The sequence below is a fragment of the Oenanthe melanoleuca genome, chromosome 4 (genome assembly GCF_029582105.1).
Source record: "Oenanthe melanoleuca isolate GR-GAL-2019-014 chromosome 4, OMel1.0, whole genome shotgun sequence".
In the NCBI taxonomy this organism is placed as follows: Eukaryota; Metazoa; Chordata; class Aves; order Passeriformes; family Muscicapidae; genus Oenanthe; species Oenanthe melanoleuca.
Window position 1 is genome coordinate 67,328,390 of NC_079337.1, and position 19,601 is coordinate 67,347,990.

A 19,601-nucleotide genomic window follows, 5' to 3' on the forward strand; every position below is an offset into this window, starting at 1 on the left:
GGCAGCAAAAGCCTATTTTAGGCAAGCGAGCGAGCGAGGGGCATGACAGTGTGTCCTCACACACAGCTGAGGGAGAGCTGCCAGGGGTGGCCGAGCTTATCTGTTGGGCTCTGCTCCAGGTCCTGCCCAAGGGAAAAGCCAAAAAGTCAGCATGTCATCCCCGACATCCCCTGGCAGGCACATCAAGGCACCAGGCGCGTCCCCGCTCTCTGGCTGCGTGCGCGCGGGCACGGAGCGCTCCTGGGAGCTCCTGGGAGCTCAGCTCTGACAACACCCAGCAATTGTCAACACCACCACTCATGGCACACTCAGGGCCCTGCCTCTGCTTTTTATTTCCCACCATTCTCCAAACAGGCCCCATCCAACTCCAACACGCACGAGGAGATTTAATGCTTGCAAGTTTATTTGCTCAGTTGCATCCCAGCTGCCCTAATAATATCCCTGAGAGCAACCCAGAGAAATAAAATCCTCCTTGCTTCCCCTCCACCCCCTGCTTAGGTAACAACATCTGCCATGCAAGCCTGAAAACAAACCTCTAAAAGTCAAATATCAAAGTTTATGGCTTTTCACCTTTTGTCTTAAGAGATCTCCTTTCACCCAGGATTCCTTTACATCCTTTTCATTATCCAGGTCCCCAGTGCTGCCCTCAACACCTGAGAAGATCCAAAAGCCTTTGGAGCAAAGCCACCACTGGATGCCTGCAGCATCTTAAGACAGTATTTTATTTTGGGATAAAAGGAGTGGAAATTAGAGAGAAAGAGCTTTTTGGCTGTGCACATTTCTTTAGATCTACAAACACTCCCTGGTGCATCTTCACGGTAAATATAGATAAGCACTGTAAAATAAATCAGAGCAGAATACTCTATTAGCACTTCCATGTTTGCTCCTGAAAAATATCAAGGACCTGGTGTGAGTGAAAGCATTTAAGGTTTGGAAGGCTTATTATAAAAAAAAAAAAAAATCTATTTTATCTTTGGTTTTCATCAGGGGTCTGCCCAAATCTAAGACTCAGCCACTTGTGTTGAACCCCAGTGCAAGCAGTAAAGTTGTTCTGGTTTTCAAATCTGCCTTAAAAATATTTAAATAAAACCCCATCACCACACAGCATGGCAGGAGTTTGTCAGGAGCAGTGGTGACACCTCTAACACACCACTGGCAGTAAGGGACTGTACAAACAGGATATCAGGGGGATTCTTTGCTGTCCTGAGCCTGGACTAACCATCATCAGATTTGTGTAATTTTGGTTAAATACTGTTAGATAAATAACTGTGCCTTCATTATCCCACATTCCCACAACAGGTGAGATAAAGGGCTTGAAGTCAACGGGGTTCATCCCACAAATCCCCAAGTTAAAGGCAGGTGGGAATAAGGATTCTGGGACAGCAAAACTAGCAGGGCAGGTGAAGAACCACCCCTCACACTCCAGGGTGGGGAATTGGGAAGAGAGGGGACAGCACAGAGAGTGACCAGGGAGAAGGTGTCACTTGTCACACCCACGTGCTATAAAAGCCGAATATTTCACGAAAAAACCCACCTGCAGCAGGTTCTGTCAACCAATTTGGGGCAGGGGGAAAATGTGCATTTTTTCATGCACCCTAAACCCCAGGGGAAGCTGCTCTGAAGGAGCAAGGTGAAGCAGAGAGAAGTGAGGCTGCTGCCTCCGTGCAGAACCACCCGTGCTCCCCCCACACCTCCCTCGGCTTCCTAAGCAGCGCTTTGAAAACACCCTGGCCAGGAAATTGGGAGCGAGGCCGTCCCCTCCCCGGCACACAATCGGTATATCCACTTTCCATTAGAGGGTAGGAAGCCTCAGGAGCCCAACATCCCACTCTGACATCAAACTGCTAAAACAGGAGTTATCAGATGGAACGCGTGGGTCAGCATTGTGCCTCGAGACATAAAAAGGACCTTGGTATTAATGTGAGGAAATGTGACTATTGTGTGCAGAGTGATACCCATTCAAGCCCAGACCACTTGTCTCTGGACGCTACTCTCCCTGGAATATCCTTGGCGCCAGCATCCAGCTTTTCTCCTCGTCCCCTTGAAGAAAAAAGTCAGCTGGGCAGGGGCTGGGCCAACATTTGGATGCCGTGTTTTGCCGGGAGCCGCGGGCGTGCACGTGTGTGCCTCTGGAGCGGGATACAGGAAACTGTTGATTCTCTGTATCTAGCAATGATCAATTGTGCACAGGGTGGAACAGCCTTTCATTTCTCCTGAAGCGTAATTCGTGTTCCGCTGCTGCCCCCCCACCCCGGCAGAGCCGCATCCTGCTCTCCAATGGGCTCTTTGCTGCTGTCAGGAGTTTGCTCTCCCCAAAACTGCTGCAGGCACCTCAAAAATCGCCAGTTTGAGCGTCAGCTGCAAGTGGGGAGAGTCAGGCAGCTACAGCTCCACAAATCCTTGATAAATTGTGCCGAAATTTAAGGAAATACTGTGCAAACCCCTCTTGCAGTCTGGGTAAGGAGAAGGCAAATTGTTCCAGAACCTCAAACTACAAAAACAACATCCAAAGAGCTGTTTTAAAACCCCAAACTACAAGAACAAGACCCAAATGATTGCTTTAAAACCTAAAACTGAAAAAAACCCAGGATCCAAATGATGAAAATTTGTGCCTGGATGATTTAAGGGAGCTGCCAAGGGGATAAAAACGTTGTGACTGATGGCAAGGATCTGCCCCTTGTATCCCAAAGACTCACTTGCATCACCTGTCCATTAAATTTAAGGCCCAGCCTAAACCAAACTGCTGTATTTATTTGCAGGGATTTAATTCCAGGTGTGCTGCAGATAAAGCTCTCCTGGACCAGAGCCTGGAGTGCCAGGACAAGAGGGAATGGCTTCCCACTGACACAGAGGATATTTAGATTAGACCTGAAAAATAAATTTTTTTACAATGAGGGTGGTGAAGCCCAGCTTGCCCAGAGAAGCTGTGGCTGCCTCTGGATCCCTGGAAGAGCTCAAGGCCAGGCTGGATGGGGCTTGGAGCAAACTGGTGTAGTGGAAAACATTCCTGCTTTCTGCAGGGGAGTTGGACTAGATGACCTTTAAAGGTCACTTCCCACCCAAACAATTCTGTGATTTTACTTGCAAACATTTATTGTGACTTCAGAAAAAGCCTCAGCCTAAAAACCACCCTTGATCTTCCCCCAAAAATGCAGATCCCAGGTCCAAAAGCCTCCAGCTTCAGACAAACACCCACCTTCCTGTTAGAGCTACCAACATTTGCTGAAAACAAAGGTAACCACCAAAATCCAAGTGACAAAGATAAAAAGCAGAAGAGAATTTAAAAAAAAATAAATAAAATCTTTCATCACTTAACACAAGGAAGCACTGAAACACCCAGGAGAAATGACCCAAATGTCACTTCTGAGCATCATTTTAGTGCTCAGGCATCTGCACTGCTTTGGGCTCAGCATTCCCTGCAAAAGCAGCCAGTATTAATTAAAAGTAAGACAGGCCAGACCTTGAACCCCAGATTTCTTCAAACCATCCTGTTTTACACACAAAGCCCAATATTTTATGTCAATGGTCAATTGCTGGAATTTTATGGGTCATGCTGTGTTTTGTTGGCTCAAAGCTTAATCCCACACAGTGATCTTTTCAAAAGAGAATTAGAGTGGAGAGCATCCAATTATGCTCATGGAGAGCTGCACACACATCACACAGAGAGGAACAGCTCAACAGGATGATGAAGAGCTGTCACTGCATCTGTAATTCCACCTTCACTGCCTGCCAGCACCTGGATCCCAGGGTTCCAACCCATCCCCTCCCTAAATGGGAATTTTGGATTTTTTAGCCCTATATTAAGGTGGGCAGCAACCTCACAGCAGCTGAGCCAAAAAAAGTCTCCAGCAGGAGAGAGTTTGGGCACCACATTCAACCAAGAGAGCACATTTTGACTCAAACATTTCACCCAGCTTGGAGAACACAGGAAAATAAGATGAGGATGCAAAGATTCCATTCCCATGCTTGGTTTTCCTCTGTGTTTTCAGAGGATTTTGTAGGATCCTGGTGCTCCCCAGGGGTAGGAAATGAGATGTTTGGGACCTCTGGCATCACCTGGAGAAATCCTACATTTATTTCCCCCTCTTTTCCAGCTTGTCTCGCTCTGGACAATCCATGCAAAGGTTCAGCTCCAGCTTTGTTCTAGGAAATCAAAGCCTGAGTATAAAGACAAACCTCCCAAATCTTCCAAAGAGTAGCAGAGATGGAAGGGAATTTCTGAGCAGGGAACAACTCACTCCCAGACACACCTTGGCTCTGGCATAATTAAACCTCAGTTTGGGAACTGGGTATTTTTTCAGAAGTTCAGGGTATTTTTCTTGGAAGAGCTTAAGGGGCTCATCTCAGCCTCCCAAAAACTCAACCCTCAAGGAGGATCAGCTGTGCCCTGTGCAGCCACAGACTGATTGGATGTGTATAAAATCCAGCCTGAAAAAACTCCAGAAAAACCATCTCTGTAAAGAACTCATAGCCCAAATGACTCCAACACCTGGACTCTTTGCCTAACAGTGAAAAAGATGGATTTGGGCTACCTGGATCACTTTGATGCTCTAATGGGGGAAAAAACCCTCAAAAAACCTCTTTTTTTCACATTATTGAAAGTTTGGGCGTTTGTTCTGCCTGAAGCTCACTTTTAAAATCTCCAGCCTTCCATCTAAAACAGGACCCGAGCAAACCAGAAATCAATTTTTCCTTAAAAATCCTGAACATCTCAGCTGAAAAAAAATTTAAAAAACCAAAAACCTATACAACTAATAGCACCAGCAGAAACAGCAGTGCTTCAGGGAACTAAGGAAGCCTTTTTTGTCCTGTTTTGAATGGAAAACAAAAAAAGCCCAGGAGGACACACAAGGAAAGTGAACTTCTTCAGATGCAGAAGAATCCCCAGCACTCGCATTCCTCATCCCCAAACAATGCACCCCACGGCATTAAATCCAGACTTGTCATAGCACAGCACAGCTCCCTTAAATCTTTCAATTAGGATGGCATTTGTAAAATTGCAGGCTTGGAAATTGCTGGATATTATTCCTAAGTTCAGGCCATCACTTAAGAGTCAAAAAGCAGACTCCAAGACAGTCAAACAGGGCTCCAGGCCGTGCCTAATGTGCATCACCATTCCCAGTAATTACTCACTGCAGATCAATTGGGGTTTGCATGTAACCTAAAAATAACTTTTAACAAACTTAAAGGACTCTCTGACACTGTGACACCAAGAATAATTCAGAGTGTGTGCTTTTAACCTCTAAACTATCCAGTGCTCCAGCTGCTGGGACAAACCCAGGCTCCTGCAGAGTCTGAGAGTTGTGCTTTCCCAGGCACAAAATCCAGCTATCACAAAATGGGTGGGAAAGGACCTTAAAGATAACCCAGTTCCACCCCCTTTCCATGGGCAGGGACACCTTCCACCAGACCAGGTTGCTCCAAGCCCCATCCAACCTGGCCTTGAACATTTCCAGGGAGTAAAGAAGGTTAAGTTTTGTCTAACTTCAGAACTACTTATCTTTTTGTAATTGAAAACATGTTCTAGAAAAATAAAAGATTGTCAGAGCCACCAGCCACAAAAAAACCAATTCTTCAGTTGTATGACTTGATTTCTGTCCTCTCCTAAAACTTCTGTTTCTCAGATCTGGCTTGGCACTAAGTGGGATCTCAGTTTAGATCTGTATTCTCTACCTCTTCCAGGTTTATTTCTCAAAAGATTCACTAAACATCAGCGCTGGTTTTTATGGGAAATTAAGCAAACGGGATTTTGTTTGGTTTTGTGCCAAAGAAAAAAGTTCAAAATCGTGTATGAAATTAAACAAAGAAAATGACAGAAGTTTTTGGTGAAGGGCTCAGCTGTCTTCCTCATTTATCACAAGCAGTACTGAGGACACTAAAAGACTGTGCCACAAGCAAAGGTTCAAGGACGGGCTGGTCAGGGCCTAGTGGAAGGTGTCCCTACCCTTAAAGAAATGACATTTAAAGCCCCTTCCAACCCAAGCCACCACCATGAACACCCCTCCTCCCATCCCTGTTTTTTGGGGCCACTCACCGGTGGCGCTGGGAGGGCCCTCGAGGTTGACGTTGACGAAGAAGCGGATGCTGTCCCCGGACACGATGGTGGAGTTGACGCCGTCGAAGAGCTCCTCGCTGGCCGCCTCCTCCTTGGCGTCGTCCGTGTCGCACTTGAGGTACCCTGACAACGAGACGGGGGCGCCATGAGAGGCCCGCAGGCCGTCCTTGGGCGCCGGCGTGGAGGAAGTGTCCGAGTCGAGCTCCGAGTCTGACTCCGACTCCGAGTCCATGGCAGGCGAGGCCTCAGGCGCGCCGGGCCCGTGTCAGGGCCTGCTGAGGCTGCGCTGGGCCTGCAGTGCTCAGGGAATGGCTCCTGGTGAGTTTTGGGGTGGCTGTGCAGGCTCAGGGAATGGCTCCTGGTGTGTTTTGGGGTGGCTCAGGGAATGGCTCCCGGTGTGTTTTGGGGTGGCTGTACTGGGTCAGGGAATGGCTCCTGGTGTGTTTTGGGGTAGCTCAGGGAATGGCTCCTGGTGTGTTTTGGGGTAGCTCAGGGAATGGCTCCTGGTGTGTTTTGGGGTGGCTGCGCTGGGCCCACGGCACTCAGGGAATGGCTCCTGGTGTGTTTTGGGGTGGCTGTGCTGGGTCAGGGAATGGCTCCCGGTGTGTTTTGGGGTGGCTGCGCTGGGTCAGGGAATGGCTCCTGGTGTGTTTTGGGGTGGCTGCACAGGCCTGCAGCGCCCAGGAAATGGCTCCTGGTGTGTTTTGGGGTGGCTGTGCTGGGTCAGGGAATGGCTCCTGGTGTGCTTTGGGGTGGCTGCACTGGGTCAGGGAATGGCTCCCGGTGTGTTTTGGGGTGGCTCAGGAAATGGCTCCTGGTGTGTTTTGGGGTGGCTGCACTGGGTCAGGGAATTGCTCCCGGTGTGTTTTGGGGTGGCTCAGGGAATGGCTCCCGGTGTGTTTTGGGGTGGCTCAGGAAATGGCTCCTGGTGTGTTTTGGGGTGGCTGCACTGGGTCAGGGAATTGCTCCCGGTGTGTTTTGGGGTGGCTCAGGGAATGGCTCCCGGTGTGTTTTGGGGTGGCTCAGGAAATGGCTCCTGGTGTGTTTTGGGGTGGCCACGGGGCTCTCTGTGAGGGTAACGGTGCTGGCAGCAAGGCCCAGCCCCAGCACCTCGCTGCCCTCAGGTAAAACTGCACCACAGGATGGAAATGCTGAATAAAAACACCACCAAAGCAAGAGCTGCGCCCCAGCCCAGCGATGCTGGATCCCAAAAACCCGGGGGTTTCCAGCTCTCTGTGCTTTCTGGCACTCACCCCTGCTTTTGACCTGAGGCCTTGCAGAAGGCTTCTAAATTTGAGTGATGATTTGGGTGTGTAGTTAAATAGAAGTGTGTGCTTTCATATGGCTAAAGGTTTAAATTTAAGGGTTTTATAGTATAGTAATAGGTATAAAATGAGATATAGAACAAGTAATACGTATAGAACATGATTTTGAGGATTTTGAGTAGTGTCTCTTTCAGTGCTCATCTTCCTTCTTCTTCGTGAGTTTCATGAAGTTAGTCAGTCAGTGTCACACTAAGAGTTATGAGAACTTTGTTATTAGGTAAAAAAAATAAATAATACAATTAAACTATTTAGCTTTAAGAAACCTTGCACAGCTGGATCTTTCTCCATTTTCCTCGCTTCTAGCAAGTAGCTAGAAGTGCTGCTAAACACTCTGTACTTTTTAATAATATTTAATAAACAACCAATCCCAAACATGAAAAAAAAACATTTCCTTCGTGTATATTTTAATCCTAACTCTGAATAAAAGAAAAAGAAACTGAAACAAACCACTAATTAAGTAGTGCAAACTTCCCCCTTGTTACACACCCTGAACCCAATGCTTCCACCAAACCATGGCCACACCTCTGCAACACCGCAATTTGAAACTACAGGTGGGAAAATTTAAAAAAAATTAAAAAAAAAAAAAAAAGTTTCCAGTGAGACACCTGATAAGGAGAGAGAGACCCACAGGTCCCCACGGGGCAGAGGAGAAGGTCGCTGGGGGTGGCAGCACTGAGAATACAAGACAAGTTTTTTAATTATACCAGACAACTCCTTAGCCTTTTGTGAGGCTTTAATTAGAGTTTAACCCAGCCTCATCCAACAGCAAACTGGTCCCTGTAACATCTCATTACGGAGCAGCTGGAGGACTCTTGGAGCACACTCATGCATCATGTTTAATTAGGAGAATTAGGGACATTATAGAATGTCGATTTTTACATTACCAGGATTATTCAGCAGCTTCTCCTCTTCTTCTGACAAGTCTTTTATGCCTAATTCGAAGCAGGAGGGAGATATTTCATTAGCTGGCTCTAGGCACTACAGTGAAATGAAAAGGGGAAGCTTCAAGGCAGAGGCTTGAACGGAAACTAAAATATTGATGGCTTTATTTAAAGCCTCGTACAAGCAAATGTGGAGGCAGCAGCTGAAAGCAGCACATGCTGCCTCTGAGGGATCAAGCTGACAGCTCTCCACCACAAAACACAAACCCAGAGGAGTGAGACCACAGACAGAAACTCGGTGACACAGGACAGGAGCTGCAGCATTTCCTGCCACGAGCTGATGGAGCTCAGCATCCCCCCAGAGGGCTCAGAGGGTGCAAAGGGGCTGCAGGAGCTTCAAGCCTCCAGATGACTCCTAAACTGCTTATCAAAGGTGGGAAACCTGATAAAGCCCCTCAGATTAACCCCCCTTCTGATCTCTGCCTCCTTCACCTTACAGCTTGACAGGAATAAATGTGCATAAGCCCTGAAGGCTTCAAAAATCATCCATGCTGTCCTCATACAGCAAAGCACGCCAAGAATATCACCCTCTGCTGCTGGCAGAGCTGAGGGTGTTTGCATCCCTGCACGATGGAAACTTGTCCAGGCAGAAAAAAAGTGAGGTGAGGAAAGTACAGGAAACACCTGAATGTTGTGGGCACCACCAGCTATGAAATGAATGCTGGCAGATGTGGCAGGGATGTCCTGGAGGGATGGACAACAGCCAGACAAGGTGCCTGCTGCCTTCACAAGTACTGCAAAGTCCCACATGAGCATCTCAATCCCAAACTAAGCCCCAAAGCTGGGGTTTGGCTCCTCCAAAATGCAAGATGGAAACCATAACCTCTCCTCAAAGTCGAGGACCCACAGTGCTGACATTCCCCTCGGTGCCAGGAGAGTTTGGGCAGCCCTGAAAAGGAAAAAAAGTCAGCCTGGGGAAGGCTTTTTCCACCTCAACCACATCCAGAATTGCAGCCTCAGGGAAGTTTTGAGCTTCATCTCCAACTTTGCCACTCACTGGGTCAGATGGGAGACACAAGGATGGTTTGAGCACCCAGCTCTGAGAACCTGGCTGAGCTTTTCCTCCCTGTCCCAATGGGATTACATGGGTAAACAGAGAAAAGCCAAGCAGGAAAAACGATTTATTCCCCTCCCCAGCCACTGACTGGTTTGATAAGAGGGTGGCAGTGGTGCCTCTGAAAACAGGGAGGGCTGGGGACAGGAGAGAAGCAGCCCAGGAGCTGGAAGAAGGGCAAGGGTGGAGCAGCATCAGAGGGTTGGGCAGAGGTCAGCGAGGACTCTGGCAAGGGAAGCATCCTCGGTTCCTCCCTCTTTAGGGGAGGAAAGAGCAGAACAAAAGGCAGCCGAGCTCGTGTCCCTTGGGCAAGGCACGGACAAAACACTGGGCTTGCAAATAATCCCCAACCTGGGCTGGACAGGAACTGCACTCCCAGACAGGTGTCTGCCTGGTCACTGAACCACCTCCAGCCTTTCAGACCACTTCAGCCTTTTTGGTCTGCCAGGAGTTTGAAATCAGGAGCAATTCACGCCTGTCCCGTGCAGGGTGACCTCGAGGTGACACAGGCTCTGTGGCAGATGCACATTCCCTCTGAGCTCCAGCCCTGCCTCCAGCCCTGGCAGCTGCTTCCCTTCCCTTCCCATCCCCTGATGTTCACCCAGTGCCACAAGCGACAGCAGAAGCTGTTCAGCTCCCCTGGAAGTTTGATGGGTGTTCTGCAGAAGTTCAGAGCAGGATCTGATGTGGCTGCTGCAGAATTTGTGCCACTCAAGTTTCCATACAGAAGTCCCAATAAAACTTCACAGGCTGTGTCAGGAGCAGTTGCTTCAGAGACAGAGGGCAGAGTTAAACACCTTGTCTTGGTTTGAAAGACAGATATCTGCTAAAAAAAGCAGGAGCCTCTCTTGAAATAGAAAATGCAAACTTCCTTCCCCCAAATTATTATAATTTTGAAATTAAGGGGCTCTCAGGGAAAGATATAGGAATGGGAATAACAGTTCTTTACTAGGAAAATTAAAATAAAAGTACAGTAATACGAAAGAAAAAAGAACCAAAACACTGACACACCTCTTCACTGGCATCAGATTTCCTGGGGGAGAGTTTAAGATCTCCAAATTGGTGCTCCCCTCATTTTTATCACTGCAAGGTGGCACCTTCAGAGGAAGGCAGAGTTGGCTGAAGTGCCACCAGCTACAGGAGAGGGCCAGTCAGAGCTCTGAGCACAGAAAGTGCCACTCCAGCCCAAAAATATGGTCTGAAAGCACTGGAGAAAATAGGTTTGGCTGAGGAGGAGCTGGAATGCAGTTAAAGCTGGCTCAGATCAGAGCAGCCCTCCTGCACCAAGGAGAACAAACACACTGTGGTCAGGATAATCCCCCTCAGTCCACCCTGCAGGACTCAGCTCATGGCCAAGAAATGGAAAAATCTGGGAAGAGAACAAGAACAAGGAGAGCAAGCAGCATCCTTCAGTGCTGCAGGAACAAAACCCCCTCCTCACCCTCTGCAGGCAGAAGCAGCAGATGCTTCCACTTAAATCCTCTTTTACCTCAAGGGCTTCCCTCAGTGCATACCATGCAATATGAAAATAAACCAGAAAATAAACCAAATTTTATGCAGTTGGTGGGAAGACAGAAACAAAGAAATAATTATGATTTCTCTGGCGATTCCCCTCCAAAGAATCATCCCTTCCTCTCCAGTTTATCCCTGGCTCTAATATCTCAATATCCACCCAAGGCCAGGCTGGATGGGGCTTGGAGCAACCTGGTCTAATGGAAGCTGTTCCTGCCCATGGTAAGGGATGGAACTGGACAATCTTCCAACCCAAACCATTCCAGGATTCCATGATTCCATCCCCACTCTTCTCTCTTTACTCTCCTCACACTCTCAGCTCCACTTCATCTCCCAGCTCCTGCTGCTCTCAGCCCTCTCACAGCTCTGACAAGGTGCCTGCCCTGCAGCTATTCTGTTTTGGAGCTGAGTTTTAGTGCCCAGGGCTCTGCAGGGAGCAGCAGTGACTGCAGGTGCTGCCATCAGAGCTGGCATTGAGTGTCCCACCGCTGCTCTGGTGGCACCTGGCAGCTGCACCTGGAGCAATAAAATCAGTGAGCAGGAAGCTCAGACTCAGTCACATCAGATACATTCCCTGCAAAAGCTGAACTCCCAGCCCAAGAGCTGCAGGCTGCTCCAGGAAAGCCAAAAACCTCAATCAAGCTCAATTTCCTGGGAGAAAAGCAGCTTTATTACTAAAAACATCCTCTTACACCCCAGGTGATGGAAATTATTCCAGCCACAGCTCCTGCATGACATCTTGGGGTGTCTCAGGTGACAAAGCCAATTGTGGAGCTTTAACCAACATCTGCAGGCACAAGCCACTGACTCAGAGCAGTTTTCTGGAAGCAACTGATTTTTATCCTTAATTTCCAAGGCCTGGAAAACTGTTCTCATTTATAGCAGTGCCTATTCCCTCTGTCAAATCCAAGCCCAGGCTTCCAGAATCGTGGAATTGCATCTCTTCTCTTCTGAAGTTGCAGATACCCCTTCAAAAAACTCTCCTCAGAAAGCCAGGAACCTCAACCTACATTAAAAGAGGCTTTTTGAGCTATGATTGGCAATCCAACACGATCAGCTTGTCACCTTAAAAGCCATTTCAGATTTCTCAAGTGAGTTTTTAGGCACAGAAGGCAGCAAAATTGTTTTGGAAGAGCCTGAGAACCATTTCTGCATCCATTTTCTCAGAGAAATTGCAGGTCAAGTACAGAAGGCCAAAGGAATCAATGATAATAATGTATATTCAATAACTTTTAAAGGTAAAGGAGCATCAGCTGGGATGTGGGCATTACCCTAAAATCCAGTCTGGTTCTTTTGAGCATCCCAGTGCTTGGCTGCAACAGAATATTAAGGAGCTCAAAAGAGACTTAAGCCTTGTATCTACCTAAAAACTGGTGACAATACTGGCATTAAGTTAAAAAAAAAAAAAATCATCTTCACCTAATTTTTCTCCTTCTGGATTTTTAACTTGCTCTAGCCAAAAGCAGACACTAATTTTCAAGAAAGGCATGAAGTTTTAATTAAATCTCAGCTCTCAGAGGGTTTGCTCTGCTCCCTGCAGGCTCCAATTCACTGCATCACTTGGAAAACACCCAAATCCCCAACTCTGGGTGCAAAAGGAAACTCAATTATAGTGGAGCATCCACCTCCATCCTGACCTTTACACTCTGCACAGAAAACACGGATTCCTGGTGCCTCCATAGGTTCCAGTCAGTTAATCTGGCAGGGAAACTGGAGGGTTCAGGAGGGACCTGGAAGGATTTTGTACAAGTGTTGAGCATTCCAGAAAAAAAGGGTTTAAACAGCACCCTACTCCCACAGGAACCAAAGCAAGTTTGTGGGCACATCTCACAGGCTGATCCCAGCACAATCACCTACTTACCAAAGTAATTATCTTTTTTTTTTCAGACAAAATGAGAGCAATTACATTGATATAACCACATTTTTTAGGTAAATACACACTTAAAACTTTACACATCCCTGCTTGGGGTTTGTTTTGCATGACAAGAATCATGGAAAAACCCCTTCCTTCCTAACAAATTATTGCATTTCAGAGACAAAAACAACTGTGAGGCTGCAACCAGCCAGCAGCACCCAAAGCTGTCTCCCACCCAACTAAAACTGTAACCACAGTGATTAAATAAAGCTGGATGCTTGCTAGGATTTTCAACTTTTCCTTCATTTAATCCACAGCTGAGAGGGTCCCTGGCAAGGCTCACAGGGACACTGTGCCAGCCCAGGAGACTCCTGTGGGGCTGGGGGTGTCCCCAAACCTCATGGCTGCACTTCAGAGGGTTTGCTGCTAAAAATTAATTAGGCAGGAGGATCCAGAGCTTATCTTGAATACCTTGGTTAGAAAAACTTCTTTATCAACATTCACAGAGAAGTTGCCTCATCCCTGGCAGTGTCCAAGGCCAGGCTGGACACAGCTTGGAGCACCCTGGGATAGTGGAAGTGTCCCTGCCCATGCCAGGGGTGGAAGAGATGGGTCTTTAGGGTCCCAACTCAAATAAATCACTCTAGGTTTAATCCAAATAATTTGGGTTGGCACAGGCAGATCTTCAGGTCATGTAAATGGGATTTAGAGAAGTGTCCCCAATGCCAGACCTTCCACAGGTACCTTAAGAGCCAGGGCAGTGGTGGGTGATGGTTTTGGCTCTCCAGCACTCTCTGGGAGCTCATCAGACACAGATTTTATGGAGCTATGACCACCTGCTACAATGATGTCAATCCATTACCTAAGCTCAAGAGCACAGATTAAACCACAACCTCCTCCTGGAAAGGAAAAAAAAAATTAAAAATCCAAACTACCAGAGGTAGAAAGTGCAGAGCAGGTGAGTCACCAAGAGCAGAGCTCTCCCAGATCCCTGCAGACCATAACCTCAGCTGCATCTTCCCAACCCAACTCCAGCCTCCTGGCATGAAGAGCCAGATGAAAACATCAAGCTTCCCCTGTCACTTCAGTGATAATTCATAACAGAACTCCAAGAGCTGATCTGCTGCTGCAAATAAAACCCCTCCAAAACAAAACAAAACAAAAAAAAACCCAAAACAAACAACACCCAGGCACTTTTGAATTAATTCCAGTATTGTATTTTGCAGCCAGATTTCTAGGAAATGTTGTGAATAATCCAAGTAATTCAGTGGAGTGTTGTTGGGGTTTTTTTGTTTTGTTTTTACAGAACACAGGAGCACGTGGAGTGTCAGTTTTGCAGCAGAACCCTCAGAAATCAGGGGTGCTCCTTCTCCTTTTATTACTTTATTACAGGCCTGATAATTCCAGAAGTAAAAATGTGCAAGAGACCTGTGAGCCATCCCCTCGTGCTCTCCCACAGGTAGCAGCAGTTCATCTCCTGCTGGCAAACTGGGCATCCACTGGGAAAAGATTTGTTTCACAAAAACATTTAAATTAATCTCCTACTAAAGCAAACAATTCCAAGACAGATAAAGTCAAATATAAAAAAAAAAAAAAAAAAAAAAAAAAAAAAAAAAAAAAGGAAGAAAAAGAAAAAAAAAGAAAGAAAAAAAAAAAAAAGAAAAAAAAAAGAAAGAAAAAAAGAAAGAAAAAAACCCCCCAGCACACATACCAAGCTGAACTGCAAACTGAAAAACAAAAACAAGCAGATAAAATATATCCAAACATCCCAAGCCAGACTGAGGCCTTGGGGCCCTTCAACACAACTGTGATTTATTGTGCCAGCAAAACCAATTAATAAGTCAGAGGAGACCAAGCAGTGAGGGATTTGCTCTGGAAGACCAGAAAAAAAAATAAATTTATGCTGCAGGATCTGTTGAGCCAGCTTTAAAACAATGCAACAATTCAGATATCCCCAGCACTGCACTGGGATTCCTCCCCTTGGATTTTGCAAGAGGAACCAAAAAACTTCTGGTTTTGTGTCTTATCAGGGAAAGTTCTTGGCTCAGTTAAAAACCTCATGGCAATTTGGGCAGAATTTAATCACTTGCAGGTAATTCCAGGGCCTTTAGAGCTCACCCACCTCCACCAGGAGGGTGCAGGATGCTCACAAGAGACAATGGGGGGCTTGATGAGTTAATTCTGAGCCTTGATTGCTGAGCTGCCTTTCATCAGGGCTCCAATTATCCCCAGGTTTGGACTGGGGCTACACACTCATCTCATTACTCACTCAAATTCGCCAGAAAGAAAACTCATTTGTCAAAACAACCTTACAGAGGATTTAAGTGACTTTAACACACAGGGAGGGGGACACCAATTACCTCCAAGCCCTGCCAGGTTTGTTTGTGTAAGAGGTTTGTTCCAGAGATTAAAAAAAAAAAAGAGTAAAAAACATGGATTTCCATCAGCAAGACAGAGGACAACTATTAAAACTGAAAATGCTCCTGGGCTGAGAACAGACTGTGGCCATCAGATGCCATCAAATTTGCTGCCACCACCCTCAATCACAAATATCCAACTGGGCAGGCACAAATTTATTTCCTTTTTTTTTTTTTTTCTCTTAATATTGTCTGTACAGAACAAACTACTCACCCAGCTACATTTTAAGTATTTACCTCATGCAAGGCACAAAAGTGGCTTTCAAGTTCTTCCAGAAATAAGGGAAAACTTGAACTCAAAGCTGGAGATGTGGTTTCCTTGATAAACTTTCCAGATTTTTAGCTAGTTAGGTTGGGAGATGGTTGGGACCATAACAACCTCTGAAATTCCCAAACAGTCACATATTAATTCACTAGAAAATCCTTCCAGGGCTTCCCCCAACTCCTCAGTAATTAACAGAGCTACAAATTACCAAAGACATGAAGTTTTTATGGATGTAAACATCCAGGAGGTTCTTCCAAAACTCTGCTTTGGTGCTGCAGCCAAGATCACCCTCCTACAGCCCTTTCAACTGAAAATGAGGTTTCAACTTTTAAATTTTAACATTGCTGAGAACACAAGAAGGGTAAAGGAAAGTCAGCTGGCAAAAGAGAGACCCAGGCTCCAAACAGAGCCTCAGATATGCTCAGAAACAAAAACATCCTAATTACTAAGAATACAGAAAACCATATGTATAGGCAAGATCCCAGGAGGAGATAAGGAAAAAAGCTCCACTCTACGCAGAGCAAGAGTATCAAAAGATGTTGCTCCGCTGAGAAAAGGGAGGAAATTGTCCAAAAAAACAGAATTAAAGAGGTTTCTTTTTTTTTTTCTTTGCCCTCTCCCAACAGAGCATTAAGGGACTGGGGATTTTTGTTGTTCCAGAGTTGGGGCAAGCGCATCTCTTGCCCAGCAGAGCCCCACAAGCGGCGCCACGAAGCAGCTCGGTGATTTCGCAGCTCTGTTTCAAAACAAGCTGTTTTGAAACCCTGTGAAAAGGTGACATCTTTATCTGTGGCTTCCTGCAGCCCCAGTGACGTTGGGGGTGATGGGTCTGAGGATGTGAGAGCTCAGAACTCCTGCAGAGAGATCGGCGGGGCGGCAGCGCTCACACGAGATGCGCCGGCCGGCCGCGCCAAGGCCTCGGCTCCATCAGGCAGCAGAAGGTGACTCATCACTCCACAGCAGCTGAACTCTTCCAAAAGGTCAGTTTGTAATGAGGAGAAAGAGTGACAGCAGCCTTGAGAGGGAAACAACCAAGAAATCTGCTGTATTTCCAACAACGGCGCGGCGCGCGGGCCGAGGAGGAACTCGCCAGCGGCGTCCCCTCCTTGCCCAAACCACAGAGAAGCACAACAGGAAAGCACCACACGGCCTCTCAAAGCCCTCACAGGCTGCTCCAAGGGGCTGTCTCCTCAAGACAAAGGAGGAAGATGAGCAATAACACAATTACAGGGCAGAAATGCCCACTGCCGTGGCACCAAGTCAGGAAAAGAAGAAGCGTCTCTCAGAGATTTGCACAGAGGGTGCCAAACTACAGAAAACATTCAGAGATCTGCTTTTGGGGTTTTTTGTTGTTTGTGGGGATAGTCTGAAGAAGGCAAGACTGAGTCTTGGGAGGGGACATGCAGAGCCACATAAAATGCTAGGACAGATAGCTGGGCTGGTGTTTCCTGTAGCAGAAGGGTTTGGGAAGAAGAAGGTGTCTGCCCTGCCTCCCAAGCCAGCAGAGTTTCTCCCCAAGCCTTACACTGCTCTCAGGCAGATGCTGGGGGCTCAGTCACCTCCCCAGGTCCCAGCCTGGGTCACCCTCTCACACTCCCAATCCTCAGGAAAGCACCAAGCACATCCCAAGAGCCCCCAGGCAAGGTGGGAAGGAGCTGGGATACCCAGACCTCACACCCCACATGCCCTCAGAAACCCTCCCTGAGGTCAGACATTATTTTCTGCCCTTCTGCAACTCAAGCCAGCCCCAGGAGAAGGGGAGAGCCAGTGGCAAAGGAAGTGCTGTCACCAGGGGTGCTGGATCAGCTGACATCTGGCAGACATTCAGCTTCCCCTTCCAGATGTCAACCCCTGCAACAAGAAAGAGGAGCCAAGCATCTAAGGGCCTAAACAACCAGAGAATTTCAGTCTTTTCCTCTCACCATTTGGAAGTCCTGAATATTTCCAGCCCTTCCAAGGGCAGGAAGCCCCAAGCTCTCTTCCTGAAGAGGCTGGAACTCTCCAGAAGCTCTCTCACTACACACATGCTGTTGTGGGGGAAAACACAGGGCAGGGGGTTGGAACAAGATTATCTTTAACGTCTTTTTCAACGAAAATTAGTCCATGATTCTGTTTCTCCAAAATCAGCAGAGAAGGTGGGACTTTACTGCACTTCAACTGCTCCTTTGTCAGTACAGTATCTCCAAGATCTCAGTCATCTTTCAGGCAGATGATTCAAGTTGAGGCAGATGATCCAAGTTTTCAAATGCCACCATTTAATCTCGCTTCAAAGAAAAATAAAAATCTTTGCAGTAAAAGATGTGTCTGCCAGAGCCATCCAACATTTGCCTGATGCTCTTTGGCAGGATGTCTCCAAAGGGATCCAACACCCACGCACGATTCCCACTCCAGAAAAAGACAAGCAGATACACCTGCCAGGCTGTATGACAGGAAAACATCACCAAAGAACTTGAAAAACAAGGAGCCACCCAGAACAGTCACTGATGACAATGTGGAGTTGATTATTTACTGCCTGACTATCTCAAACATCTACAGGATTTAAAAACACGGAGCCTGCTCCCAGGACAGGATTACACAACCACCACACCAGACTGTTTTCACATCACACTTCAGTTAAATGGATCCTGTATCACCCATATCAGGTTTGCAGCTACCCCTGCAGTGCAGCTCTCCCTCCAATAAGATGTGTATGCAAAAAAGTCAAATAATACTTGCCACTCTCTTCAAAGAAGTATCCATTTCTTGACATCGCTGCTGGTGGAGACTCTGGAGAAGACAGAAAAAAAATGAAACATGAGAATCATCAAAATGCTGAATGTCTTCACTTTACAGCACAAAGCCAGTCCCAAAATACTGCAGGCATCAGATTTTCCTGTATGTGGTAAATGTAACTTTTTGCTTATTGATGCTATAGTATTTACCAGAACTTTCCTTTAAAGCCACAGGCAGTACTTGACAAAAAGTCTCAGACATCCTGGGCTGGGACCACAAAAGAGCAAAAAAGATCAGGACAAGTCTGATCAACTCAGGGATTTACCAAACCTGAACAAGTATGTCAGCAATAATACAAACTAAACACCTGAAAGGTTTTTATGAAAATATAAGCCATAATGAAACCTAGGTTGTACCTTGTGCTCAGATAGAAAGAACCAGCTTAATTTAGAAAAAACAACTCTATTTCAATGAAAATGGGAATTCACTTCCCATCCTGCTGCTCCTAATCATTAGGATATCCCCCAAACAGCGCTTGGCACTTGAAGATAAGCCCCAGAACCCTCCAGCCCTCCTTGGCCCACTTCCTGAGCTGGGGTCCAGCAGCCAACACCATCTGCACCAACAGGGTCTGGTGAGGAAGCCACAAATGGGAAATGACACTGAGCAAGAGCAAAGCCACAAACACAGCAGCAGCAGGGATGTATCCCCATCATTTATTAGGGAATAGGGACTCTGGTACCGAGTCACTTCTGCAATTCACTGCTGGCAAAGTGGGTATGGAACATTTCTTGGTGTGATAACAGAGCACAGGAGCACCTGCTCTCAGGTGTGATCAAAGCCTGCCCAAAGCCAGCCTGGCTGTTCAGAACACTGACAAAAGGTGACAGCTCAGCCTGTGTGGGCACCCTGGACAGGTGCACAGCCCATTTTACAGTGAATAACAGAGCTCTTGATTTCCATATCTGAGCAAGAGTCACCCAAGCAGTCCCTTGGAAACCTGGGGCTCGATGCTGCCTCTTCACACAATTCCTCCCAGCCAAAAAGCAATCAGAAAGAGGAATAGGTTTGCTCTGTCTTTCCCCACTTCATTAGGCTAATCAAACATTACCTACGCAAGCCTGGGATGAATTTGGGCCAACAAGGAAAGAGGTTTTGCCTGCCTTATTGTTCTACAGATTAGGCTTCCTGCTTTTCCTTTGAGGTATGACACTGTTTTCCCAAGACCCTTTCTCTGCCCCATAACTTTTGGCTCCCAGGTTGCAGACTCTTTATTCCCTTGTACACTGAGCCACGTTTTGAGGGCTCACAATTCCTGCAGGTCCCTCAGGAGCCTTTGTGCACATGACAAAGTCACGGCGCTGACGGCAGCACCTCCCCGCCCTGTCACTTGTCACCACTCAGACCTTCCAGTGCCAACAGGTTCCTGAAGGGATACCCTGATGGCCATGAAAAATTAAAAAAA

At 46.9% G+C, this 19,601-nt stretch overlaps 1 protein-coding gene across 5 annotated transcripts in view; it reads right to left on the reverse strand.

The window, feature by feature from the left end:
• SLC4A11 (solute carrier family 4 member 11) overlaps positions 1-19,601 on the reverse strand; it is a 102,945-nt gene that overhangs the window by 67,102 nt on the left and 16,242 nt on the right. For all 5 annotated transcript variants that reach the window (XM_056489231.1, XM_056489233.1, XM_056489230.1 and 2 more), the window contains exons 2-3: positions 18,140-18,190; positions 6,035-6,178 (exon numbers count right to left, since the gene is read on the reverse strand). In XM_056489231.1, the coding sequence (XP_056345206.1) occupies positions 6,035-6,178; positions 18,140-18,190 (195 nt within the window). The remainder of the gene's footprint in view (positions 1-6,034; positions 6,179-18,139; positions 18,191-19,601) is intronic.